Source organism: Cyclopterus lumpus, chromosome 5, assembly GCF_009769545.1.
Source record: "Cyclopterus lumpus isolate fCycLum1 chromosome 5, fCycLum1.pri, whole genome shotgun sequence".
Lineage (NCBI taxonomy): Eukaryota > Metazoa > Chordata > Actinopteri > Perciformes > Cyclopteridae > Cyclopterus > Cyclopterus lumpus.
The window spans coordinates 20,249,858-20,276,861 of record NC_046970.1 but is presented as its reverse complement, the minus strand read 5'-3'; the positions used below and the strand labels follow the sequence as shown (position 1 = coordinate 20,276,861).

General features: G+C 41.4%; 1 protein-coding gene across 3 annotated transcripts; it reads right to left on the bottom strand.

Moving 5' to 3' along the window:
- Positions 1–10: 10 nt before the first annotated feature.
- Positions 11–26,018, bottom strand: eya2 (EYA transcriptional coactivator and phosphatase 2). 3 transcript variants are annotated; one of them, XM_034533656.1, is made up of 16 exons: positions 25,610–26,018; positions 15,874–15,957; positions 15,474–15,515; positions 14,945–15,070; positions 14,281–14,397; positions 10,821–10,897; positions 10,315–10,498; positions 9,481–9,614; positions 9,274–9,357; positions 6,002–6,091; positions 3,964–4,022; positions 2,980–3,140; positions 2,109–2,223; positions 1,816–1,937; positions 1,596–1,696; positions 11–1,218 (listed from the first exon to the last, which is right to left on the bottom strand). In XM_034533656.1, the coding sequence occupies exons 4-16, from the start codon at positions 15,045–15,047 to the stop codon at positions 1,138–1,140; spliced, it is 1,428 nt and encodes a 475-aa protein (XP_034389547.1). In that variant the 5' UTR covers positions 15,048–15,070; positions 15,474–15,515; positions 15,874–15,957; positions 25,610–26,018; the 3' UTR covers positions 11–1,137. The 3 variants fall into 3 exon arrangements, with proteins under 3 accessions (XP_034389547.1, XP_034389548.1, XP_034389549.1); XM_034533657.1 differs by lacking the exon at positions 25,610–26,018 and adding an exon at positions 21,643–21,697; XM_034533658.1 differs by lacking the exon at positions 14,281–14,397.
- Between the last annotated feature and the right edge of the window lie 986 nt (positions 26,019–27,004).

Sequence of the window (27,004 nt, the reverse complement as noted above, 5' to 3'; positions counted from 1 at the left end):
AACATTGCAATTAATTTATTTTGTATTAATCTATTTTAACTGTCTGTCACAAACAAATCGACAATAAAGCATTATATACAAATCATAGCTAAGCTGACAGGCAGTATAATCGGCACATGCACAACCAGTTCATCTATATTACAAACAGGTTATTAGGAAATTACACCGGGAGAGAAAAGAAGAAGAGTTAGCACATAACAACATGTACAACCCAGAATCAAAAGTAAGGATTCAAGCACCGGCCTATAATACAACATCTTCAAGACAATTTCTTATCAAAACATTTTTACAAGAGCATAGTTTTGGTCTTGTAAAGAAGGGGAAGGGGATATTGTTTTGCTGCGCTCCCAAACTGTTTATACCTCATTGTGTTGTAAATTTACCCAATAATAAATAGCTCACATTATAATGGTAAAATACAATCAGACTATTTTAAATAGCCTCTACACATGAGGAGCATAATATCTGACATTTTTATAGCCAATGTGAATAAAACAATTCTAAAATAATAATAAAGGCAATAATCTGCCCCGCGTGACATCATATCTTTAAGTCTTGTTTCCAATTGTGTCTTTAAAATGGTATTGGTCAGTGGAAAATGGGTTTAGTCTCACAACACAGCAGAACGAACAATCTAACAACAATCTGAACTTTTAATCCATGCAGACATACTCACTGTGTTCAATAAACAGGATGTACAATTTTGCATTCAGTGCATCACTTTTTTTTGTGTACAAAAGTGGGACACCTTTTATGAAGTTGAGATGAACAGAATTTAAAAAAGGAAAAAGGTCTTTTTAAAAAAAAAAAATAGTTGCAGTATTAACCATAGTTCCCTGGGGTTAGTTATAAGGCATTGGTCCCTTATTTGTCTTTGGTCTTGTATTTTGGTCCAGCACCTTTTGGGTTCATGTGTCTTGGATAGACTGCCGCCTCGCTTCGAAATCCTCACAGTTCCTTTGGCTTTGAAGGGAAATCGTCCTCCTGGGTGCTCGTTCGGGATCAAATGCCTTGTGCCAAACCTGAAGTGAGACTGTATCAGTTTCTGGGAGCAGCTTCACCTACGAGCTGCACTCAGGGAGTTCAGGAGCTTCTCGTGATTTAGGTGGAAGAGCAGAGCGTGACAGCTGGCGCCCTCTAGAGGTAGTCCAGCTCCAGTGCATGGCTCAGAGCCTCGAGATCTGCTCGACAGGACACCCTCCAGAACGGCATGTTCTTCTGTGAAAGCAAAAATAAAATACAAATGAGATGCAGGTTTAGATTTAAAACATGCAAACTTAAGGCAAGCATACATTTAGCTGCAGATGCAATGCAGATGTGAATTATGGACTGCGGGGTTTGGAAGGGAATTATAGTGTGACACAGTTCGCGTGGATAACATGTTGGCCTCCATGTACATGTACAAAAGCTTAATGCAAAAAAGATTTGCCCAACCCAGGAAAATGTCTGACATTTCAATGCAAATCTTATATGTAAGAAAAAAAACTGTTTAGAGACAGAAGCTGCATAAATCGAGTGTGTCCTAAAGCAAACTGATTAGTTGAGGCCCATTTTTCAGCAGTCACAGTCATAAAAAAAAACTGATTGAGTTGTACCTTCTTGGCCACGGACTCTTCTTCGGCTCCATCTCCTATCACCACGTACACTGCTCTCCGACCGAACCTCTGAGAGACACGCTCAAAACAGCTCTCTTTGCCTTTGGAAAGAGGAAAAAAAAAAAAATGTAAGTTGAAAAATGGTAAAAGAGTGTCTTTGAAGAAATGATATGTTTGGTTAATCATGATTGTCATTATCTCTTCAGTAGATGTTCCTCACCTGTCTTGGTGGCACTGTATATGTTCTCTATTGGGAAAGCTGAGCCCAGACCGTACAGTAACACTTTGGAGAGGGCCGGGATGAGCTGGGTGGTGGTTACCAACACATTCACACAGTTAGGCCTGCAAATAGGACAGGACAGACACATTCATACTACGGTTAAGTTATGACTTATTAAATGACACATCGAGGATGGACATTCATCCGGAAAAATCCTAATTAAACTAAATACTGAACAGCGACCAGCTAATTGACCTGCTGGAGTAAATCAAGCCGTGGCAGCATGACCTGACCTCGAGTTGATGACAGCCAAGGCTTTGAGTGCTTGAGTCAGCCACAGGTCAGTCAGGACCTCCATCTCTCTCCTCAGCTGTAACCACTCCTCTCTCTTGGGGCTGCCCAGCAAACCTGCATATCAGGGAGAAGCACAAGCGTGATGGTCAGTATTTGAAACAAAACAGGGTGGACATGAACTTGTGCAAGCTCCGAATCAAATTTACTGAGACGTTTCAAGGACGTCTTTTCGTCTTTGGACTCCCACACAACATCTTATTGCCAAAGCCTCAGACATATGGTTCCCAGCGTAGGTAAAGCAGCCAGCTGTAATCAGCCAGCGCACAACGGTCCATATCGAACAAAACCTTCTGGAACATTATCCGAGTCGACAAACAAACCTGGCTTCTTTTGCGCCCGCATCATGATCCAATTAATTTAGCAGGTAATGCGCCAGTAATGAGCCATATTATGTTTTCACTGGTTCCTATTGGAAGGAGCAGGTGTTCATGGTCATGAATTTTCATCTCTACTGAGAGATTTAGTTGATGCACAAATTGGTGCTTTAAAAATACAAAATGTACTTTTCTGAAGCAGGAAGCTTGTATAACTCGATACAGTACGAGAAAACCCAGACAAATCACTGTGGTCTGAAGCTGAGCTGTATTCAAATTGAACTCTAGCTTGTGGCCAAGCCAGCTGGTAAATATTAATAGTGCGTCTCTAGAGTGATATTAATCACAACATTATCTTACTGTAAATTTCTGTCACTATTTGTTCTAATTTTGCCACATAGACGTAACCCTTTTTTAACCTGAAAAAATACGCTAATGTAAATATCTATGTTGCCTGTACACAGCAGTGTGAACTCAAATGGGAAGCTGGGCTCACCTCCAACATTATTCTTGTAGGTGTTGTAGATCTCCTTGACTCTGCGGTATCTGAAAGCCAGTTTCCTCATCCAGTCCACCCCTCCGTGGACTCCTGACCCCAGGCACAGAGAGCCGGCCCCCGCTGGGCTCTGGAAGCCGTCCGACCCAAAGTTGTAAGTGCTGCATGATCGTAATACAGGAAACAGTCAGGATATAGATCATAGAGACACAAATTGCATTTTTTCCAAAGCATCTTATAGTAGCGCTATCGTTGGTGCTTCAGGGGAGGGTGCTTTAAGAGCTGCTACAACTATATTCATGGATACTGTTTCTTGCTTTAGGGATTTATTCAAGTACTTTCGGTTATGAACAAGAAGGCAGTGCTTAAACCTTCCATTACATTTCGGGAGCGTGCCAGGGTAACCACAACAATGTCAGGGAAAAGAAACGCTGTTAAATTGAAGATTGTGGACGCTGAGTTTTAGCCATGAATGAAAAAGCTTTGTCAGTATGAAATCCTGAAGTATATACATCCAGCACAGCTAGGATAAACATAACACACTTATTTGGGAATGAATAAGGGCCAAGTTCAATATAATAAATGCTTCAAAAAAAGTACTTTGGTACAGTCCGTCTCTTTCTCCTAAAAGTATCCCAAAGTGCTTCGACAAGTTTAGCAATAAAACGTCTGGACTGAGGCAGACGGGGGGAATGATAAAGAGATATGTTGATGAGAAATGAAAGCGTTGGATAATCCTGTGACATACTATATGGCTGTGGAGGTCGGGGAAATAAAAAGACATGCACATGCTTGCATGCATGAACACACACACGGACACACGAGCGCACAAACTCTTTGTCTCATCTTGCCGGCTGTTTTTTTTTTTTATCCGCATGTGCACTAAAACCCAGAGGGCAAGTCTGGTTCACGAGCCACAGCGGAAGAGAGGGAGAGAGAGAGAGAGAGAGAGCTTTAAGTACAGTAACACAGTAGAGCCTCTACCTCAGGTCCTGTCCGTTGTCGTCTGATGCCACGTCATCAATATGAACCTGGTCACATTCCTGTGAAATGAAAAAGGAGAGCGGATATATCAAGAGATCCATTTCAGAGTGGAGCCCTGTACGGGCAAGTCTCTCTGCTTTAGGGGAGCCTTGCGGGAGCGATAGTAGCTACAGGAAAAACAGAAAAAAGAAAGAGTTGACATAGAAGGCGAAAAAGGAGGAAATAAAATGTCAGGACACGGGACAGCGAGGCGCCGCAGATACAGGACAGTCAACATGGCTGTAACCATGTAAGTAAATTAAAGTAAAGTAAATCTGCCTCTATTTTTTTTTTTACAGGCCGTCCCAACATTTTGGTTGAAAAAAAAAAAAAATCCACAGAAGAAAGGCCTATTGTCTTTGAGAAGCACAGTGGTGTGCTGGATTTTTAAAGCAACCAACCGTACCACAGGGATTGAAACCACACTGAATCTTTAACGTGTGGCGGCGGCCAAAACACCTTCGGCAACACGCAGCTACATCAGAAACTTGAAATAGTGATTAAAATGTGATATTTAGGAGAAAAAGAAAAAAAAGCAAGCAGCATGAATCCATCACGGTTGGCCAAGAGGACATACACAAGTATGTCTAAGAATATCTTTCTTTAGTCCAGCTTCAAGTCGCACAATCACACACAGCGACGCACAAGTGCAGAAACTGAGTCCTAGTATAACTTCAAGTTGTCCCCCAGCGGCCCAGGACTCTTCTGCCACCTTCCAGCCATCTTTGCGCCAGACAGCCGACCTCATCTTCCCTCCATCTGCACAGAACTACATTTTCAAAAGCTGCAACCCACCTCCCACTCAGGTGCCATCCTGCAAAGCCACTATAGTGACCACAGAGTACAACTGACCCCAAGTCAGCGCATCTCCACGCAGTCCCAACATAGCGTGCTCATTCTAATCCAGGTTCAAAAGTGGAAGACAGCCTTAGAAATCTACTTTTTTTTCTTTAGGAAAAGTTCAAATGGAATTTCTGACTTTGATTTATTTAAGCATGCATGCCAAATACAATTATGTGATCTTCTGGTGGCATTACAGTTATGACGGCAGCGATAACACAGATGCAGCTCCGGACATCGCAGGGACAAGATGATTGTACCTCCAAACTTAACGGCAGTTGACAGCCCGCTGTCGCCCACTGCTTGAGAGATTTACTGAGCCTTGACGACAAAAGAGGGGATAAGAACTGGGTTTGCAAATGGCTTTGTTGGCTCCTTTCCCTCCTCTCGACTGTTCCTCCTCCCATTTGACTAATTTTCCTCTCGGATGCTCAGACACACACCTATAATTACGACACAAAGTGTACTTGTTCTCTCTCTCTCTCTGTCCCTCTCTAATCTTTTTTCTTTGTCAGAACAAGGGCCACGGAATTCGGGATGAAAAAAAAAACGTCAGACCTTTTCAGTCGCTGGTAGGTTGTAAATCAGGCATTTTAAAGACCACTCGAGGAGTCACCGTTTTTTTTGGAGGTTGCACCAATGTCCATGTTAACTTTGGTGGATTTTTAGGCAGCAAGTTGGGTCTCACTGTAAAATATCTTTATGCCAGCGGTTAACAACCCCTTTCTTTGAATATTCTTGCTCAACTCAGGAGGGCAAATTGTTTGGAAAATGCTGTAGTAAGAATTAATACAGGACAGGCGTTGTGTGAGGGAATTTCTACAATGAGTGCTACTGTGCTTTTTGCCAAGTAAGAAAATAGCACCCAAATGTCAAACCTCTTGCTAGGCTGTTGCAGGGTAGATTTTCTGGTATGCCAGTTCACACTGTTGGATATTTTCTCACTGCTGCTATTTTCCATTTTACTGGGAATAAATCTGAGATAAAAAAACAAAAAACGTTCAAGTTGCAAAAAAAAGGAGCGTTGCAATGGAAAAAATGAAATGCATCAGTGTTTTTAGTGTACACTTAGCAGTTTAAGGGGACACAAGTTACTAAAACTAATTTTCCTTTACACTTTTTGGGATTTGTCAATTCTCAATCAAATTTAAAAAGTCACCTCCAAGTCATTGAAGAAGAGTCTCGAGTCGGCCAGGTTGAAGATCATCTCCTCCATCCACAAACCAAGAGACACAGCCTTTGAGGAGTCCTGATGGAGACGTCACACAAACCCTACAATTAATAACTTGCTTCGAACTACAATTGATGTGTACATGAATACATTATCATTTTGAACTAAACACAAATGAGGTTATTGATTCTCTTTAGTTTCTTGAATCACATTTAAACACAATTCATTTCATATCAGTTAAAAGTCTTAGCGTTGATGTTCAGTATATATTTGTGTATATAAAATGTGAATAATAATATTGTGTCAGAACATCATCTCTCTATCATTTCAGGGGCTGCACCCTGTAATAGTAAGTGAAGAAACAAAACAATCATGAGATTGATGATTGAAGAGGTTTGACATTAGGGGAATAATCAATTAAAACTGGATTATTGAACATCATTACTCTTGTCAGTGCAGCCGCCTGCTTGTCTCTCTCAACAGCTTTCTTTTCACTTCCTCCGTAGACTCGTCAAGTGGATTGACATAAACAGGTTTCAGGGAGAGGCGAGGGTGAATGTCTATCTGTCGAAACCTTCTGCCAATTCTTATCTCCACTAAATCTTTTCCAACTTGTTTTGGCTTCTCTACACTAACTCCTTTTCCTGATTAATTTCAGTAAACTATGCACAGTCTCATGACATTTTATTCACTGCTGAATGTTAGATACAACTTGGTGAGAAAACCTCTTTATAAACTCATTCAATCACCTCGAGGTTTAACCAGCTGTATCCGTTTTTTTGGGGGGTTCAAGTTTTAGTCCCTAAGCTACAAATATGTTATGATTATCAATGCTTTTTTAATTGCTTTACGATGCAAACATTTCAACAAGACTAAGACCCTCCCAGCGGACCGGACTTTGTGTGGCTGTTACTAGGCACAGCATGCGATATGCTCACGATGACAACGCTAACCTGTTTAGCAGGTACAGTGTTAGCCAAGTTAACCATCTTAGTTTAGCTAGTCAGTGTGACAACATTTGTTAACTAGCAATAAACACAAAGCACAAGTGAGGCTGATGAGAATTTCATTAGTTTAGCTGGTATTTGGAAATAAACATTTCTATAACAAATGTAATCCATCAGTCAATCCAAATAGTTGATGAGTTTTTAGCCAAAAATGAATGCAGACTTGATGTTTTCAGCACACAATTCACAATTCTATGTCTAATGGCAACGACCGCCTAGAATGATGGGAAACATACAGAAGATCTAGAACACAACAGTAAGTCTATAAAGGTTTTTTTCTCTTTCTACTCCACCACTACCTAACCCCTCCCACCCCCCCACCCCCCCACCCCCCACCCCCAGCTTCTCATCTCCTTTTTTTTTCTCTGGCGTTGGAAATAAGCCAAACAAACACGCAGGTGTTGCATTACACCAACTTCAGTTGTTCCTTAATAAGCAAATTATAAGCCATCACCCAGAGAGACACATAAATCCTCCGACTGGCTTGACAAACAGCGTGGGCGGGTGTTTTTTTTTTCTTCGCGACTACAAAAGCAGGTGTGTGTATGTAACGCACGGCATATTGTTTTGATGGCACCGTTGGCTCGCCTTTGGCAGCGAGACAGGAGAAGCAGAGCGGTGTCAGCCAAAGGTGAATGTTAGATCAGCGCGTCCAAAATGACAAGAGAGCGCTGCGTTCTGGCTCAAAATGCCAGAAATGGGCTCGATGACACATGAATGGTAAGTGATGACAATTAAATAGAACCCCTCCAAAAAAAAGGAACAAAAAAATAATTGAGGACGAAGGGTGAAAAAAGGTCAGTAGGAAGAAGGAGGAGGACGACAAGGAGAACATGACAAGGGGGAGGGTTGAGAACACGGGACAGAACAGGAAGAGATGAATAGAAAGGATGAAGAAGGAGGGGTTAAAGGCTTAAGATCTCATAATTGAAATAATTATCTATAATCACCTTCTTCTAGAACACGAGGGCTGTTCTATAGAGAGGGACAAATAAAACCTTCTTCCAGATAATCCCAGAGAAGGAATTTAAGAAGACAAGAAGAAAAACCCCACAAAAAAGCAACGAAAACATTCACCTTTACTCTTATGCAGGATGTTCGATATGGAAAACAGAGAGCGGTGCTGTATGATAGATGAGATAACGGAGGAGCTGTTACAGGCGAATCAGCTCCTCATGTGGATCTCCATTCACCTCTGGCTCACCAAGCTGGTGAAAACAACTGTCTTTCAACACACCCATTAGTCTTTCCTGGACTGGGCTCAGACTCGCCTTTACGTAAAAATCCCAAACATTTGTTTATGATAAGAGTTTAATAGGCTTAGCCTAAGGGGAAGAGCCCAGGCTGTTGAAAGTACACAGAAAGAGGGACACGACACGGTGAAGTGGAGATAATGTATGCTTGAAATTGGTATTATTGGTGTCAGAGGAGGATGAGTTTGCTGCTCTGTATTGATGTCAGAGTCTGTCCAACTGAGCTTCAGCAGCGGGACGGTTTGGGTGGTGGGAGAGGATCAGGAATTTTTGGCACATGAGTCACATTTCAACACATCCACTTTCTCGCACTATCTCTCGCTCATTGTTTCTTCCTCCCTTTTTTTTCCTCTTCACCCCCACCCTCATATCTCTCTCTCTCTCTCTCTCTCTCTCTCTCTCTCTCTCTCTCTCTCTCTCTCTCTCTCTCTCTCTCTCTCTCTCCGTGGCAGAAAAGAAAGAAAAAGAAACAACGGCATGCATGGCCTGACAAGGCTTGAACCGATCTGAAACGCTGCTCTCAAACTCCCATCAGCATTGTGTCGACCCGCATGGGGACCGTGAGAATTCAAAACACACATCCCTGGCCAAAACCAAGAAACGCACCACTGGCCTTCCCTTGTCAGCTGTCTGTCTTGTTATGTAAAGGTCCCACCGGCTGTCAATCACGCTGCAGGATGCCGGGGTAGCTAAACAGCCCCGGTGCATTATGAAAAGAAACAAGAGGGCAGAAAGGCAAAACAGCCAGCGTGTGAAAAATGCTCAGGGATGAGATCCAAAGGTCGTGGACTCGGCTCGGGCAGCCAAACCTTTGAATGTTAGTCAAATAAGCACCTGATCACTGAGACAAAGGGTGATCTGACTAAAGCAAGATTGGATTGTTGTTGCGAGGGTTTTTGTGCCATTTGCCCTATGTATGATGCAATGTTGTAATAGCGTGATGAGCTAAAGCACAAACTCCTGACAGTAAATGACAACGGGAGGGGTCGTATCAGCGTACCTTGCCAAATCGTGAGGAGAAGGTTCCCGTGAGGAGCGAATGGAAAATGATGATGGTTTCATCCAGGTCCCAGATAAACACACGCTGCAGTGAAATAACAGATATGTAATGTTAACCTCATGAATGCTTATGTGTGTGTGTGTGTGTGAGAGAGAGAGCGAGAGAGAGAGACTGATAATGTTCAACACGGTGTGAGTGTGTGTTTACCTCCATATCAGAATCCAGAGGTGGAGCAGGGTCACTGACTCTTTTCCTCCCCCTCAACTTCCCATCTGACCCCCTTCGTGCTGGGACCTCCTCTTTACCTGGTGTGGGGGGGCTGGGCGGTGGGTGGTACTCTCCTAGAACACACACACACCCCACACACACACACACACAAACACACACACACACACACACACACACACACACACACACACACACACACACACACACACACACTTTAGTGACTTTTCTTTTTTGTCATGGAGAATAAAAAACGATGCTATTGAGTTGCATTATTTTGGAAGGCAGACAAGGCACTAAAAGTTAGGATATCTTAGTCTCTGCAACAATTGTATTTAATTTAATTATTGTACTGTTTTTTTTTTTATCCGTCTCTTGAAAGTCACACATTTGCGTGCAGTACTAAATCACTGGAATGCCCCTTTATTATCCTACACACCACAATAATAAAACAATGGCACACAGTATAAATCAATAAACAGAAATCACTCAAACAAATTTTAGTTTTATTTATTTAACCTGTATTTAGCCAGGCGAAACAGATTAAGAACAAATTCTTATTTACAACTGTGGCTTGACAAGAGGCGAAACCTCTTGAGGGAAAGGAGAGGAAAATAAATAAATAAATAAACGGGGTTAAAAAGTGCCAAGGAGCAAAGTTACGACATTCTCCAAAAAGACACCTATATACAGTATATTAAAATATATAGTATAATCCACAAGACAGGTTGGCATGATATGCTCTCATGTGTCTGTGGCATAATATGTCCGTTTGAAAACAACAAGACTAACGAAAGGTGGTTTGTCCCTCCTTACCTGTGTGTGACTCTGGGCTGTGATTGGGCAGCATTACGGGGTGTTCTGGATGCTGATAGGCTAACGGAGCTGTGATGGCAGCAGGGCTGATGTTGCTGCTGGATAGGTAGGGGCTGTTGTAGTGATGAGAGTTATAATACGGAGAGTACTGACTCGGACTGTAGCTTGAGTACGCTGAAAACTCCTGTCAAAAGGTAAACAAATGACTTGAATCAGCCGGTGTCCTTTAACATAACAATATGATTTATTTAAGACAGTTGTGACAGTAGCTACATTAAGATATTATTCGTCAAGTTAGCTATAATTACCAGCTGCTGGTATTGTTTGAATGTGAGTCACATAGGCGAAATGTTGTCCTGGAGACACCTACTGTAGCGGACTGGCCTCGATTGGCGGCCGGTGTGATTATTTCTTGTTTTCAGCAGATATATTTTTCTTTATCCTATTGTAGAAGCTTTCCAGATGTCTTGGCACCAAAACAATCTCGTAGAAGTCACGTTACTCACTTGCTGGGTCGAGTTGAATGGGGTCGAACTTGAGATAGCGTGGGTGCCTTGAAAAATTCCAGATGAAATACCGCCACCTGAAAAACGGTGTGAAGACAAAGGTCAAACCTTTTAGGGTATACTTCATCCTGCAGGTAAGGAGAACAGTTGCAAACTGGTGAGCTATTTGACTGTGTTGCATCTTGTATCAATGGATCTGATCTGTGAAACTGTGTGGAGGAACTAATGAGCAGTACACTTTCACTCCTTCCTCAGCGACAGCTCAGCGCTGCAGGTGCTGGGAGTGAGATTTATGTTTGGCAGAACAATACAGGTGGGAAACTCTGTCTACTCAAGCCAGGGCAGGACTATCTTCCTCCAAGCAATCCCCCCCTCCCCCACCCCAATGATGCTGCCTCAACCTGAACCTTTACTGTCAAGTCTGTCCATGCTGTTTGTGGGTCTGATTCATTATTTCACCTCCAGCACAGGACCGCATTTGAATTGAGCCAGTTGGAAGGATATCTCAAATGGTTCGGTTGTAGAGGAACATCAGTGAACAGATGCAGTGCTTACTGACCACGAGCAGCTCGAGGAGGGTTCAATGTTTATTATTTTGTTCGCTGCTGACATTTGTTAATTAAAGTGCAGCTGGGGTTGACTGATTTTTTCAGGCCACAAAGTTAAGTTCATGGCACTAGATTAAAAGTGAAGGGATCTCCAGTTTAAACAATTTATTGTTGGACCAAATTTCATGAAAATCCGTCCAACAAACCTCAACCTCCTAGTCAATTAATTCTGAAGAAACCACGAAAGTCTGAAAATGTTTTGTGCCAATCCGAGTAGATGAGGTTGAGATACGTATATATTCGACTCACTAAACACTTTGAGCAACCCTGTGTGGGTTCCCTCCAGGTGCTCCTCCCGCGGTATAAAGACATGCAGGTTAGGTCAACAGTCGGCTGAGTTGATTATTGTTTGCACTGCAATTAGACTGTCTGGATAATATATATATATATATATATATATATATATATATATATATATATATATATATATATATTAAACAGACCAATTAAGCTTTGCAAATAATTGCTGAATGGGTGTTTTTTGTCATGTGCAGTAGGAAGGTAATACTATGTATCTAATGTACTTGGAGGCAATTGTATAAAAAGCCGATTCAGTATTTGTTTCTGCCTTGTTTGGTTTTGCCTGCTCGCTGTACAGCAAGTTGCCCTAAGGGGGCAACAAAGATTTATGACCAGAACAGTCCTGATTTTTAAACATATTCTTCATCAAGTCTGAACTTCCATGACAAAATTCTGTCCACTACTGCTCCCTCTTGCTCCGCTTTTCTTCTACTCCCCCTCCATGTCGCATGACAAACTGGAGAAAAATGACTCAATGGAAGAACCACACTAAAACCTCCCCGGACAACACAACAATCTTCAAAGTGACAGAAGGAAAAATACAGGAGGTCTCTTGAGTAAACACAAAAAGGCTCCCATAGTCCCCATTTGGTTTCAGTTGTACGCACAGTCTATAGTACGTGTTTCAATGGTGTTTTGTGGTGCATGTGTGTGTGTGTGTGTGTGTGTGTGTGCGTGCTAGTGTATTGTGTACAGTATAATGGATGACATGGAAACATTCTGAAATCCTTCAAACATTCGGGTTGTTGTGGCAGTTAATTACCGTTTGAAGTTTGCAGTAAATGATTGATGCTTAAAAATATTCAAACAAATGTATTTTGTTTGGGAACAGTGTCTTTCAAACTCAAACTAAAATTTCTATAAAAAAAATAGAAAAGAAAAAAAAAGAAGAAAAAAAAAAGGTTTGTTGGTCCAACAGTCGCGCTCCAACAGAGCAGAGTAATTGAGCGCTGTACCGTTTGTAAGAGGTTTCATCACAAGAGTGTTTACATGTCTATTTACATTCCCCTGTAATGTCTGACATCTGAATATTCTCTTAAAACGGAAGTGATATGGAAAACTATAGTTATTTGGGAAGGGCTGGAAAGAGAACCGAAAAGGAGGTCACGCTCTCCAACTCATAAACTCCTTGTTATCAACTTTGGGTTTGATTCAGGCAATACTGTTGAACCAATGTACAACTGGAGTACAGCTGGAGTCTTTGGCCCTTATATTGGGACACCTGGTGACCCTGAAATTATTCCAATTACTCCCGACAGGGCAAAACCTTCCAGCGGTCACACAATCAGACATTCGGTTTGTAAAGAAATCGAAACCCACTTTTTGGAGGTAAAACCGCAAGTGAGCGCACTCTAAACTTTCGTCTGTAAACGTTAATTAAATCATTAATTTCCAACTTGGACTTATTTTGTTTTCACTTCCAAAATAAGTTTGACGAACCTAGCATGTGTGTTTGACTTTTTCTTGTTCAACTCAAATAAAGTGGTCGAGATAGAATTTGGATAAGCAATTGGCTTGCTGAAAACTTGTCTGATTGTTTATTTCCCTGTTTGACTTTGCTGTAGTGTTGTCATGAGCGCAATGCTATTATAACCCAGCGAAACCAACATCAAACCTAATAAAATTGGGCAAAAGTAGGAAAATACTATCGTAATAAAGATGGTATGTGAATGCATATCTCTATATTATAATGAGCTCATGTTCCAATTATTACAGTACTTGTAAAATAACCTCATACACAGTATGTAACACCAAACCTCATCTGTTTACTGTTTAATCCTGTTTTGTCCCTCCTTTGTCTCATCCATACAGTGGAAACCGGGTCATCCCCCTAGTCTGCAACATTAAACCTACTCACCCCTCCGTATAATGCACCTTAACCTCTCCCTTCTCACACACAAGGTCAATTTCATGCTGCTCTCAAAGCCATAAAGTCGCACTGAGCGAGTCATGCTTTGGGCGCCGGACGACTGAGGAATGTGTACAGCACAGATACACACACAGAGTCACAAAAACACACACCGACACACACACACACACACACACACACACAGCCATACGTGGGCACACACTTCATTTGCGTTTTTTTGTTTTTCAGCAAAGACCTTCTGCCCATCTCTTGTTCTCTGTTATTCTTGTTTTTGTTCCTTTGTTCCATCCTCTCTCCGTCTATATGTTTTCTCACTGTCTCTGTCTCTCTAACAGACACCAGCGCTTGCATGCTGTGTTGTTGGTCTGAGTGGAGAAAGGGGGCCTGACCCCGAGAAAAGAGGAGGGGTGCGGAGACTTTTGACGCCAGGAGTCCAGACCGCAGCTAATGGAGAACAGGTGTGGCGGAGGAAAAAGAGAGAAAGACGAGGAGAGGAGAGGAGAGGAGAGGAGAGAAGAAAAGGAGTAGAAGAGAGGAGAGGAGAAAAGGAGTAGAAGAGTCAAGGAAGGCAGCGCACGGGATGGAAGCTCCTTCCAGTAAAGGTTGAAATCAAAGATGGCGTATGGAAGGTTTGTGTGCGATGGTGACCATACATTCGGTGCATACGGAGTTTCCGACTAACCGTGTGTGTGCGCGTAGCTGTAGAGACTCTGACTGGGAGGAGTGCTGCTGAAGTTTGAGTAGCCCAGTATTCCCGTCTGCCCCGGAGAATGACTCAGGCCGTCTTCTGTTTTAATGTCTAAGTATAGCACAAGATGCATTTGTTTGGTTTCATGAACAAACTAGTCATTATGCAGTTTTTTTTAGACATTCATACAAAGGTGGAAAACATTTTAATAATTTAGATTTTGTATTAACTAATGTTGACTTATGTCTGTATTTCCATTGTGGGCCGATCAATAACAACGACCAATGCCACTGTAGGTATACAGTATGTATGTATAAAAATCAATCTACATTTCTTGTAGTCATTAAAAAACGGACTTGTCCCCCATCTTTTTTTGGTTCCACTATTTGTAAAGCGACTGAATTAGTTTCCAGTTTGATGTTGATGTTGTCCAATGTGTTGTCGTTGAAATGACGTCTTGTTGCTTTCACAATTAATTAAATAAAAGAAAGCGTCACATCAGAAAATAAACAGAGCTACAATAATTTGCAGAATCTGATGCATGTAATCTGAGATTTACTTGAACTGCTTTGTCATCACATCACACAAACATTTAACTTTTGAGATGATTATCACAATAATGCATCTATTATGTCTGTGCGTGTTAGTTGGTACTCACTGTAAGATGGCATGCTGTAGCCCTGTGTGTGGTGAGTGTACGGCGCGTACGGCCCCGCAGTCTGGAGGGCCGGGCTGTACTGAGTCTGCCCATAAGCAGCCATGACTCGTCTCCCCGTCAGCTGATCTGAAATAAGGAAGGAAATATGAGGAAACCTTTATTGACGAGTTATCTTTCACTTCATCTGTTACAATAGAACATTCTTTTTGGTCACGGTTAGAACTGAGGAAGAACACACTAAACGTGCAAACACTTTTTTTTTTTTTTAATGCCAAGAACAAAAAAGCTTACGCTGGTTAATTCTAAAGAGATGTTTTTAAAAAGGGAAAAGTAAAACTCTATATATAAAATGTAATGAGTCAATGATTGACATCACACAGTTTTAGGCTGAATCACAAGGGTGTGGCAGTTTCCGCAGATTAATAGCGCCACATTTTAAATAAACATAAACACGCATACATACATTGCAATGCATGACAATATAGTAGTGCAATTCCACTTTCAATGTTGGTGGCAGAAAAGCACTCACCTGCAGTAGGTAGGATGAGTTTGAAATGGATGCTCAGAAGCCCTGTAAATTGAGGCAAGAACAATGAAAGCTGTTAGGAATTAAACAATGAGATTTTAAGAAGCTGAAACTTGAATCTAATATAGTTGGAATGAAGTGCTTCTCAGGTATTAAATGATATTAATTTGTACAATTCCAGAGAAATCGTGTTTTGCAGAGAGACCCTCTTCATCAAAACTTCAAATATTTCAAATATTTCACTGCAAACATGAGGATGTGTAGTCCCGATGACTGGTTTGTCCTGGGTTTATTTTCAGAGTATATAATCTGTTTGACTGGATGATTGCAGTAACTCCAGCGAGCCGCCACTTTTCATCTCGAGCACTTTACTTTTCTTCCCTTTGTAGTTTTGCCCTCTCACCTGACTCTGTAGAGAGAGAGAGCTTTATCCTCTATATCCCGTCACACTGCTGTTAGTCAGGTTCCTCTCAAGCCGTCAACTCTCCTGTGGAAACAATAGCAAACACACACCATCAGGACACAGGTATGCAGGTGACTGACACATGGGGACTTGCCTCAGGCCCTGTTGCAGCAGGATGAGGAGGGGGAGGGTGGGGGGGGGGGGAGCAGGTTTGTTCTTCTTCTTCCAAGCACAGAGTTCAAGAGGTGACTGGTTTCAAGTGTGGACGGAAAGAAAGAGGACACAATGAATGTGGCATTGATGTGACGAGTTCGGTCATTAAATGACGAGTTACAGGAACCTGACAGGTGACATTGTTTCTACTGAAAATGTTCCGCCAATGCTGACTCACTCTGCTGACTCTCTGAAGCTCCTTGGAGAACAAGGCTGCCGTCCAAATAATACAATAATCGCAGTGTGTGTGTGGGGGTTTTCTCTCAATTGTCAGTTCCTCAGAATGTCTCCTGTACGGTTGGTGACAGGATGAGACAGAAGAGAGGTTAATATCTCTTTTACTGGATTTGTCTCTATTAGGCCCCACTGACAGACATATGGAAGGATGAAAGATTGAGAGCGAAAAAAGGTGAAAAGAAGAGAGGGAAGGGGAGGTCTCGGCTGAGTAAGCTGGAGGTCAAAAGGTCAATGCCACATTAATTAGTCCGAGCTGAGTTTGACAGCAGATCCTTAAGCTGACTCACACAAGGTACCACAGCATAATGCATAAACATATTGTGCATAATGTATTGTGGGTGACAGAAGTAGTACTAGGAGACGTTAAGGTAAAAGTCAAGTCATTTACTAATATAAGTATGTGGACAATATCCATACTGTACTTTTGGATTTATTCTCTAGTATTTTGCATGAGGAGAAATCTTATTTCAAACAGTTCGGTATGACAGAGACCTCATTCGCAGTATTGCCAACCATCAATGATGCTCCCGTGGCTGAATGGCAGCCAATTTCTTCAGCACCCAAAATTATGTAGAGCTTGATCTTGTTTATTTTTGCTATACCGCAATGCACAACAGCGTGCACTACTTTACTTATTTCATTTCTCTATGTCTCTCTCCCTCGTTCTCTTTTATTCTCTCTCTTTGCCTCTGGGGCCTTTCCAATCTGGCAAAGCTGCAGCTAACTGCCTGACCTCTGACCTGGCTGACAACACAACGACAGAGACAGATGACAGTCATGAATTATAGGGGCAGTCGAGTTTTACAGCAGCAGAGAAGATGAAGGTGAGGCGTGGGGGGGGGAAAAAAAGCAAAAGCCATCTGAGAAAAGTGACATAAATTGTAAAAAGAAGCATCACTGGCATCACAAAACCTTTCACGACTTGACTTACAGTATATTTTGTGTGATGAACAGGAGCATTTTTTTTGACAGAATAGCAAAGAAAACACATCTCATGGTGTGTCAGCTCCAGCTGATGGTGCCGCCCCTCCCGGCTTTTAAAACACCCAAGACAGTTCACAGTGTTTTCTGAGTAAATAAATGCACTTCAACCATGAAGCAGCCACAAAAAACTTCACAGCCAAAAATCTACCTGCACATCTGTGTTATTGAGCGTAAAACAAACATAAATAAAACGGACTGTAAGTGTGACACTAAGTAGGTGATTTAATTATAACCTTGTGTAAAAACACAAGGGCATTAACAAGATACAAATTGGATAAAACCTTATCTGCTCCAAATGAAGATTATTATTCATTTTATTATAATCACATCTCAAATCAAGCAACATATCTTTTATTTTTAGCTTCAGTTCAATTTTAAACCTGTACTTTAATCGAAACCATGTGTCCATGTTTATCAATGGTTTTCCTATTTTCTTTTCCACTTGAAATCACCCTTTAGACCTCGCAGCTATCACAGATCCTGATCTGACCTTTGTCACACGCAGACCGTGGAGCTTGAGAGAGTAACACTGATCCTGCAGCACGTAGAGGAAAATAAGGAAAGTGCTGTTGTGCTTAGCGTTTCCTAGTACTTCCCAGGAATCAAAAGTGAAAGCGACGCCTGCGACGAGTCCTCTTGACTTCAGCTGCATCCCTGCAACGGTCCTGTGTGCACACGCATGCACGTACACACAAACACAAAAACTGTGCGTGGCAGGGAAGGCACTTCCTGGTTCAGGGTGAGGCCTGGGAGGAGGGCGCACAAGGCCATGGGAACTGTAGGACACCGGAGGGAAGACGAGCGGAGCTCAACAGAGATGTGGAGAGCCGAGGGCTGAAACTGAAGCTAAAACAAACCCAGCAGGGCCACGGGGGGGCCACAAGGCCAGTCCCACCAGCTTCACCTGGGTCCCAGGGTTCTGCTAGACCACTGCTTCTTTCACGGATATCAAATTCTCGCCTTTGTGCTGATGGATTACATCACAGGATGGCGTATTGTGCTTTAAGTTGAAATGCCATTTGATACAGTTAAAGGACGACGCTTGAGTTTGTGCAGATTTACCTGTAGTTCAACTAAACTGTTGAGTAGGGAAACGATGACAGACACGAAACTGATCCATAGAGGGCAACTTGTCCATTTATCAGTCCATCCCAAGTAAAAAAAAAAAAAGGATAAGACGGAATAATCATTCATATGGGGATGAAAGCGCAGACTGTTCAAAAGTAAAAAAACATTCATAGTGTTGCACTTGTTTTTAAGAAATGGAAGTAGTGGTGTGAACAAAGAAAGAATTGCAGAGTTTAAGAGATTATCTCGGCCTCTCTGCACACAACGGCTGATTGTCGGTTTTGGTCGGTTCAAATAAGTAAACTGTGCATTTTACTGTAATACATATTTGAATTGATAAAACAAAAAAATGGAATATAAAAGAGCGGCGCTCTTCTCTTTTGCATAACCTTAGAATTTGGTATCAATGTTTTGCTCAGAATTTCACATGAAGACTGTGTGCAGTTTCTTTTATTTACATTTGTCAACAATGATTTGAATATCATGTCAGGTGCTTGATTTGTGTGAGTGTGTGTTTGTGTGTGTGTGTGTGTGTGTGTGTGTGTGTGTCTGGTTAGACCCTGTCAATATGTACACTCTGTCAGTGTCTGTCTGAGTCTCGATTGGACACGTGAGAGTCTGGTCACCCACTGCAGTGAGCCTCCGATGCTCTGACCTGTTATTGAAGCGTTGTGGATCTCAAGATAAGGGGACTTGCCGGTCTATAATCGTGCCATATGGGACCCCACCTGGAGCCCTCAATTTGGACAGTCTGCCAAAGAGCCTGAGGCTAAGTTGGGGATTGATTCACTGCTGCACACAAACCCTCTCTCACTCAGTCGCTGATAAAAGACACAGAACAAGGGCCCAGTATTTGAGTATCAGGGGCCTCGTGGTGGAAATCTGTGCCATCTGCCAGCTACTGCTCTCTTTAACCACCTTTGGCACACAGCAGTACAATTAGTTTTCGCTTTATCCTTTAAATCTTTTAAGCTACATCCATATTCAGAGGGTAAAAGCCAACACCTCTTATATCTAATAGGTAGTGATAAAAAGAGAGAACCAGCCCTTTCAGACCCTGTAAACTCCTCTTGTCCTCCTAAGCCTGATAATCCTTCAATAAACCACGTGCAGACATATAATATACTTGAAAATTTGCAAGGTCACATTTACAAAATATATTTATACAAACAAACACAGGCTGGAAACAACAAAGCCCCCTGCTGTTTGATTCCATTTTTCATCAATGAATTATTTTTTATCTATTATTTTACAGATTTCTGGATAAACCGGTTGATCAATTGGTCTATCAAATGTTAGGAAATTGTGAAAAATTTCCATCAAAATTTCACAAAGCCAAAAGTGATGTCTTTAAATAGTTTCATCTGAACAGTCCAAAACCCTAAGACATCATTTTTTTCTTCTCACAAAAAAACTCACAACTAAGAAGCTGCAACCAAGTAATTTTTGAAAAATGAATTCAATGATTCGTCAATTATAAAAATAAAAGAAAGCCAATTCATTTTTCAAATTATAATTTGTGTGCAATAAAGAGCCAGAGAAAGGTTTCTCATCATATAGAGTGGTGCGGTAATGAGGTATTGTTATAGGCCAACCTAGAAGTTAGCATCGTCCCTGGTTTCCGAGACAGAAATTCAAAAATTAATTTGGGATTATTACGGAAAACAAGCTCAGTGGCTCTTGTTCACTTTTTTGTTCATGAGCGTAATTAATCACAACGAGGCTGTGAGGGCGGACTAGTCGGCAAGAATTCATCTAATTTATTACATTGCATTACATGTCATGTCATTTTATATGTAATTTATCCACTCGTTAGCAACCGCAACAGGTTCAAAATTCACGCTACTGACCGATTTTAGATTGTAGAACAAAACGTTACATCTTTCAAGCTTGCGTTAATCACAGACCTTATTTCAGGCATCTAACCAAAAACCCATTGACTTGGAGATGAGGGAACCAGAAGGGCCAAAAAGCTGACTTATTTGTGATTTTTAAGACTCATTACCGCAGCAATCTATTGGGTAAAATGTTAATCCTCCAACTTGCAGTTCATTGAAGCTGTTTGTTTCTTTCAAAAAATGATATTAGTGATAAAGTTGTAAAGTAGTCTAAAAAGAAAATGTTCTTTACCAATCAAAATTGATACATTAGCTGTGATTAGACAGAGGCTCGGGCCTGCTGGTGGTCCACTAACAGATGTTCAGGATTGATCATTTCAACCCATCACGACCTCAGCAACCGGAGAATTCATTAACAGCCAAATACATTCCAAGTGTGTGTTTGTGTGCACATATTTTAGCATCATATAAGACACATAGCAGAAAGTGTGACATCTGCCAGTAACGTCACTGCTGCTAGCTGTTTTGTAACTGGGGTCCTTTTTGTGATAAACTGTTAATATTTGATTCACTCAAATTAAGCGTTGTTGCTTTGTCGAAATCAATTAACAGAACAAAACCTGGAATAAAAAACCTGCGCAAACGGTGCTTAATTTTTGACGTTGGGAAAAATGCTATTGTCAGCTAACAGTAACCTGACATGTTTTTGTTGACTCCACATACCACGTCCGACATTTGCTGAGACGGTAAAAAAAGCAAAAGCACCAGAGTAAGATGTTTTCATGTTTCGGTCATCAGTTTACGATCAGGGCGACCCGTCTCAATACGGTTTCACGCAGCCAGCATGCAGACGTCATCAGCCGATACAGCCGTTATCATGTTTACATCGTCAACTAGAAATTAAGAAACTTGAGCAACCAGTTTTTTTTTTTTTTTTTAAACGCGATTGATTAATCCCTTTATTGACAGGTTCAACTCCCACAGGAGACTCAAGCAATGTTTTCTTCAAATAACCCAACACACAGGCACACCTGGCTAATACTGAAAATCTTGAAATTAAAAGTGAACGAACAGTTAAGTCGCATAATGACAGATACAGAACAGAAGTCATTCTGAGCGGGGTTCTGATTAATCCCTGGCAGCAGTGAACCTGTCTGCACTGTGTAACTTTACCTCTCAGACTCGGTGGCCTCTCTTTTCCACTTGACTAACTCCCTGCAACAAGACTGCTTTAATGCCTGAAGCTACCCCCTTCTGTCCCCTTGTAATCAAAGCCTCTTTATTCCACAATGCAAGTGTCTTTATCTCTGTTTCTCTCCATCACACAGTCTGTTTTTCACTCGCCCATTCAACGGCACTCGCACTCTAATTATATTACAAACTATTTTCCCCTCAGTAATATTGCCAAATGTGGGAAAGGACCACCTACCCCAAGGCCCAGACTCTGTCTCCCCCAGAACCAGTGCCCCGGGACAAGGGTCAAAGCGAGGGACAGCTGGCAGACCTCCCAGCAGCCCGCAAGAGCGGGTGTGGGGTTGGAGGACCAGGCTGACCCCAGTCAGATGGTGGTCTGCCCCAGGTAAAAAAAAAAGAAAATAATAAAACATCTGGTCACACACGCGCTCGCACACTCAAAAGCTGACACACGCCTGACTGCATGACTGCTCCTGTTTTTCTCTAATGAACTCTCACAAACACAAATGTACACACACACACACACACACACACTCGCAGACTGGCTTCGTTATTAGTCATTAGGATGAAAAGGTTTGCCCTCGATCACTCTCCCCAGCAGGAGACGGCTAGTGGCCGCCGTAGTTGCTAACAGCTGGCCAGACAGAGCTCGCTGGTAGCTGAAGCTCACGGGCGTTACAGACGGCCTGAAGTCCAATTATTTCTCTACTATTGGATTTACTGTGGAGGTGTGTGTGTGAGACGGACAAGGTGAGAGAAGAGAACGCAAGCCAGTGAGTTATGCCTTTTTGGAGAGATAGGAATGCAGGACAACTGAGGTGTACATATGAGTAAAGATGTAAAATGGTGGGAAAGAAAACGATATTCAGGAAGATAAATTCAGACAAAAATAACCAGAGCCAGAGATAATTATAAAATGATCTTTTTTTGGTGAAAAGCACCCAAACTGTTATTAAGCAAGAAAAAGAAGAAATATGATCACGTCAGGCTATACGCTGCAATGTGTGTGGCTTCTCCATTCTCAAGATGAGATAAGGAGAGTGGAGATAGTCAGAGAGACAGCTGTTGTCTGCTGACAGCTAAGGGTTTATACACACACGCACGCACGCACACACACACACACACACACCACCACCACGAGGCCTCCCTGGGTGCTCTCTGGGGCTATAAGGGAATTAAAAAGGGAGGGAGGGGAGAAGACATTTAGAAGGAAGTGTGATAAGTCACACAACATTAGAATCACTGGCATCCTTTTTTTCAAGCGTGAGCTTTTTGTTTCACTTAACATATTGAGGTTCATACAGATTCACGCACGCACACGTCCAAGGTCTCACAACAACACGGACGCATTACTTCTCGATGGCTGAAACCTGATCAACACACACACGCATTCACACACACACACACCAAATGTTAGCTATTCAGAAAAACAAGAAGGAGAGGAAATTAAACAGTTTTTTAAATGCTAATCTCATCTTTATATCTGTTGTCTTCGTTTCTCCATCTGCTGTAATGCTTTTCTCGACAGTAATAAAGAAGTTTTACAAAGAATAGTTGGGGGAGTTTTGATTTAGTCAGGCTTTCTGTTTATGCAGACAGCTGCACATATCAGGCTACATTCTTGATTGCTTCTTCTGAAGTTGTATAAGGTTCAGAAGCATTCGTTCCATGAAAACCTAGAAGACTTCAACTTTACTTTATTCCATGGTGACCCCTCAAGGAGGTATATGGACAGAGTTAGACGCAAATAACTATAACTAATAATAAGAAACTTAAATAAAAGTGACACTAGTCGCTCAGCAATGGGGAAATGCAAAAGAATAAAGAAGCAAATGACAAGTAAATGAAGGGATTAACAAACATACAGATGCACAATAATTGTATTATCAGCAGCGGGACAACAACTATTCTAGAATAAAACTCGTCACCGTGAAGCATAAAGCAAGGTTTAGAAAGCATTTAGAAAGATGTCGTTGTTCACAAAGACATGTGTGAATGAATACAATAGTGTCATAGAAGAAAAAAGCAGCAACAAAGTGAAAAAGGCTCAAACCTTTCACACACAAATTGAAACTCATCAGTCTAGCTTTGAGTACTATAATACCTATACGGACAAAGAGGATGGATTGAATATATTTTCAGACTTTAAGGGTCGACAAGAGAGCCATTCTGTAACCTTGAGGTTGTTTGACTCCCAAAGAAAGAGAGAGAGAGGACGAAGAAGAGGAGGAGGAGGAGGAGGAGAGAGATGCACAGAAGCTACAAGACGTCAAGAACTGTGCGGCTGTGAAGAAATATAATGAAATTGGTGCAGATAAAGTCAGGAAGAGCAGAGCTTCCTATGAAAATATTTATCATTCCACAAACGTTTGGCTACAGAGGGGTTTGGAATTAATTTGTGTTTTCTTAAGAGGGGGGTGCCTTGCGCTACAGGATGGGGAATTCTCCGCAGCCCGGGACTTTTTGGGCTGCTGCTTATTCACAATTTATTAGAGCTAGTAATAGGAACCATGAAGGCTGAGGAGAGAGGGGGAGAGAGGCTGAGAGGGACCCGGCCCAGCAGTCCAGAAATGGGGCCTAATGTTATTAAGAGACGAACCACAGTGTTAAATCAAACATGCCCGAGCACACACCTTCGGTATGTGGTCTGAGCACAAACACACACCCCACCACCCCTCCATCGAGACCCCTGAACGGTATTTCTGGGGGTTTAAATACAAGTATACAAAAGGAGATTTACTGAGATTTACAATCCGTCACGGACCTGAATCTGATAAAGCAACTCCTATTTTTACTATATAAAAACCTTACTTTCAGGTTTATTTCAGATAGCTGATTCTGACAGGGAAAACCAATTATTTTATAAAAAGCAGAAATGAGAGGAAAATGACAGGAAACACATTTCACTATTAAACAATGGCGATAGTAATAAAACAGAAAAGCTCTGATGTCATCTATGAAGATGCAAAACCCAAGAGGTTATAGTTCAAATAATGCTAATTAAAATTTAATTTAAAAAAGAAGAGGTGTTATGATCTTAGTTAATTTCATAACTAATACAAGTTAGATTTTCACATGTTGTGAAAATCGAACCAGATCCTACATGAAAAAATATAATGTCATCTTTCTTTGCTTTAAACTTATTTACATTTTCAAAAAACCAAAGGGCCCCATGCTCTAAATCCCTGCTCCTCCGACTGTGCAGCTGATCGACATGTTTAAAGGGGATTTAAACGGCTGGAAAAACAGTGAGTGAGTTTCTAGTCTGGAGCCATGAAGGGGTCCTTGAAAAATATGAATACCAGCTTTTGAAAAATGCTTAGCGAGGCTCCCCTAATTTAGTTAATGAGGGTCCATGCATAGCTGCTGAGGGGGTGTCAGTGATTTCAGTGTAATCTTCTGTACTTAAACCGAGCAGAAAGTGTTGCACAGATTTAACCAGCAGCAAGAAAAACAAAGGAGCTCAATCTAAGAGAAGGTGCCTCACACACGTTCCCCCTCCGCCTCTTTTAAAGGTCTCGGGGAGACACCAATAACTCATTTGTTGATGGTGGATTTTGGGGTGCTCCTTACAATGTATTGAAAATAAACTTTAAAAAGTTATGCTGAATAGTGAAGAAGAAAATGATATGATAGTATCCGCAGCTGACGATATTTCCACTGAAAAGGAAAATATTTACTTTTACATTGGCCTACTTTTTCTGCATTAGAATATAATGTGGGTATACTGTACACATGCGTTCAACAAGCATGCAGTGTTTGTATGAGGCCTTTAGGGTTTAGGTAATAATAATAATAATAATAATAATAATAATAATAATAATAATAATGATAATAATAATGTATGTCTGGAAGTTGTCTCAAATACATTATATGAAAACACACCTTTTCAATTATTGTATATGTATTAATTAGGTTAAGTTATCCAAATCAATTGGAAATATGTGTACATACAATACAACAGAACATTTAGTCTCAACGTACCAGGATTTCATATTTGATTTGATGACCAAAAAATGCAGGAGGGGGGCTTATTTAGAGGATATTGCTCTGTAATTGTGGATGAGATGCGTGTTTTATTTAGATAGATTATCTAAATTGAGCTGAACAGAAGATTTTTTTTTAAATAAAATACAACGCTTTGAGCAGAAACAGCCGACATAAATAACCATAACAGGCTGGATGATATATTTCCCACTTACCATTATTCAGAAAGCAGGAAAACAATCCGGTTCTCAGTCAGAGCCGTCGTCCCCATGCCCAGAGGAGCCCGCACGCCTCTCGCAAGTGTCCCGGCCAACACCAGTTGACAAAGTGAGCGCTCCGGGGGACTCGCAGCTCCTGAGAATAAACAAGAGGAAGAAGAGGACGCACGAAGAGGCGCAGGCTCTCCCGGTCGAGAGGCTCCAGGTGCTGACGGCCTTCCGCGGACACTCAACGCACGTCGGTATCGCCTCTCTTCCGCTGCAGCTTCAGGAGCCTGTTTGCTATCCCGGCGGTGGGGAAGTGATGTTAAGTAAATGAGGGAAGATTTCTGGTTCCTCCTCCTCCTCCTCTCCGAGCCCTGCGCGCGCTGCACGCAGCCTGAACTTGTAACGTGTGTGTGTGTGTGTGTGTGCGCGCGCGCGTGCACGCCAGAGCGCGCTCCCTTATTTCAACCGCTCTAATGTATTCATTCAGCAGAACTGCGTCGCTTCTCCGCGTCTATTTCTTCTTTTTCTTCTTCTTCTTCTTCTTCTTCTTCTTCTTCTTCTTCTTCCTCTTCTTCTTCTGTATATGTAAAGCTTTGTTTGTTTAAGGGCTCTTCTTCCAGCGTGTTGACACAACGACCTGCACACTGTGCTGATGCTCTGTATGCACTCTAGATAGGAGCATTTGTTAGTTCGTGGTAAATAGCTGCAGGCTGTTGACAGCTTTATCATGAGTGGCTGATGTGAGTGTGGATGTGTGTGTGTGTGTGGGGGGGGGGGGATTCATTATTTCCATTCCTACCTTAATTGATATTCACTATTTATTGTAATGATACATTAAAGCCTATCTAAGGATGGCAGGTGCAATTTCTCTGTTTGAAGCAATATACAGCCATATTTTGCAGAAATGTTAATCGTATTTATGCCGTACATAACAACAATAGAGAAGTAATAAAAAAACTAAATATGCGAAAATATTGCGTTCTGTATTTGTAATTAAATAAACATGAACAAAAAGTTCACATGCAGTTATTCAGCAAAACGTACTGAATATAAAACATTTGATTATTATTTGTATTGCAAAATGTCCCCTTTTAAGTGTTGATACATATTGATGATCTATATTATTGATGATTAATTGCTGGTTGTAGCTATAGTTTATTTACATGCTGTTGGATAGTTTAATCGTTTAATGCATCATGTTTTAAAAGCTGGTCATAAGCAGTATTTCAAGTAAATGTAGTCAATTAAAAAAGATAATATTCATTTATTACAATTATAAAGTAACAACATTTTAAAATACCAAGTGCCTCAAAAAGTGTAGTTAAAAAACCGAGGCAGACGTCTCTTGAATACTGAATAAAAAGCTGTGTACTGTTTTTAAACATCACAATACTGTCCAATTGA

Excerpts from the sequence above, each read along its gene's own strand:
- eya2 (XM_034533656.1), bottom strand. The coding sequence starts at position 15,047 with ATGGCTGCTTATGGGCAGACTCAGTACAGCCCGGCCCTCCAGACTGCG. Across the intron at positions 9,615-10,314 it reads CAGCCCAGAGTCACACACAG|GAGAGTACCACCCACCGCCC; the intron begins GTAAGGAGGGAC and ends TGTGTGTTCTAG. Across the intron at positions 2,224-2,979 it reads CTACAAGAATAATGTTGGAG|GTTTGCTGGGCAGCCCCAAG; the intron begins GTGAGCCCAGCT and ends CCTGATATGCAG.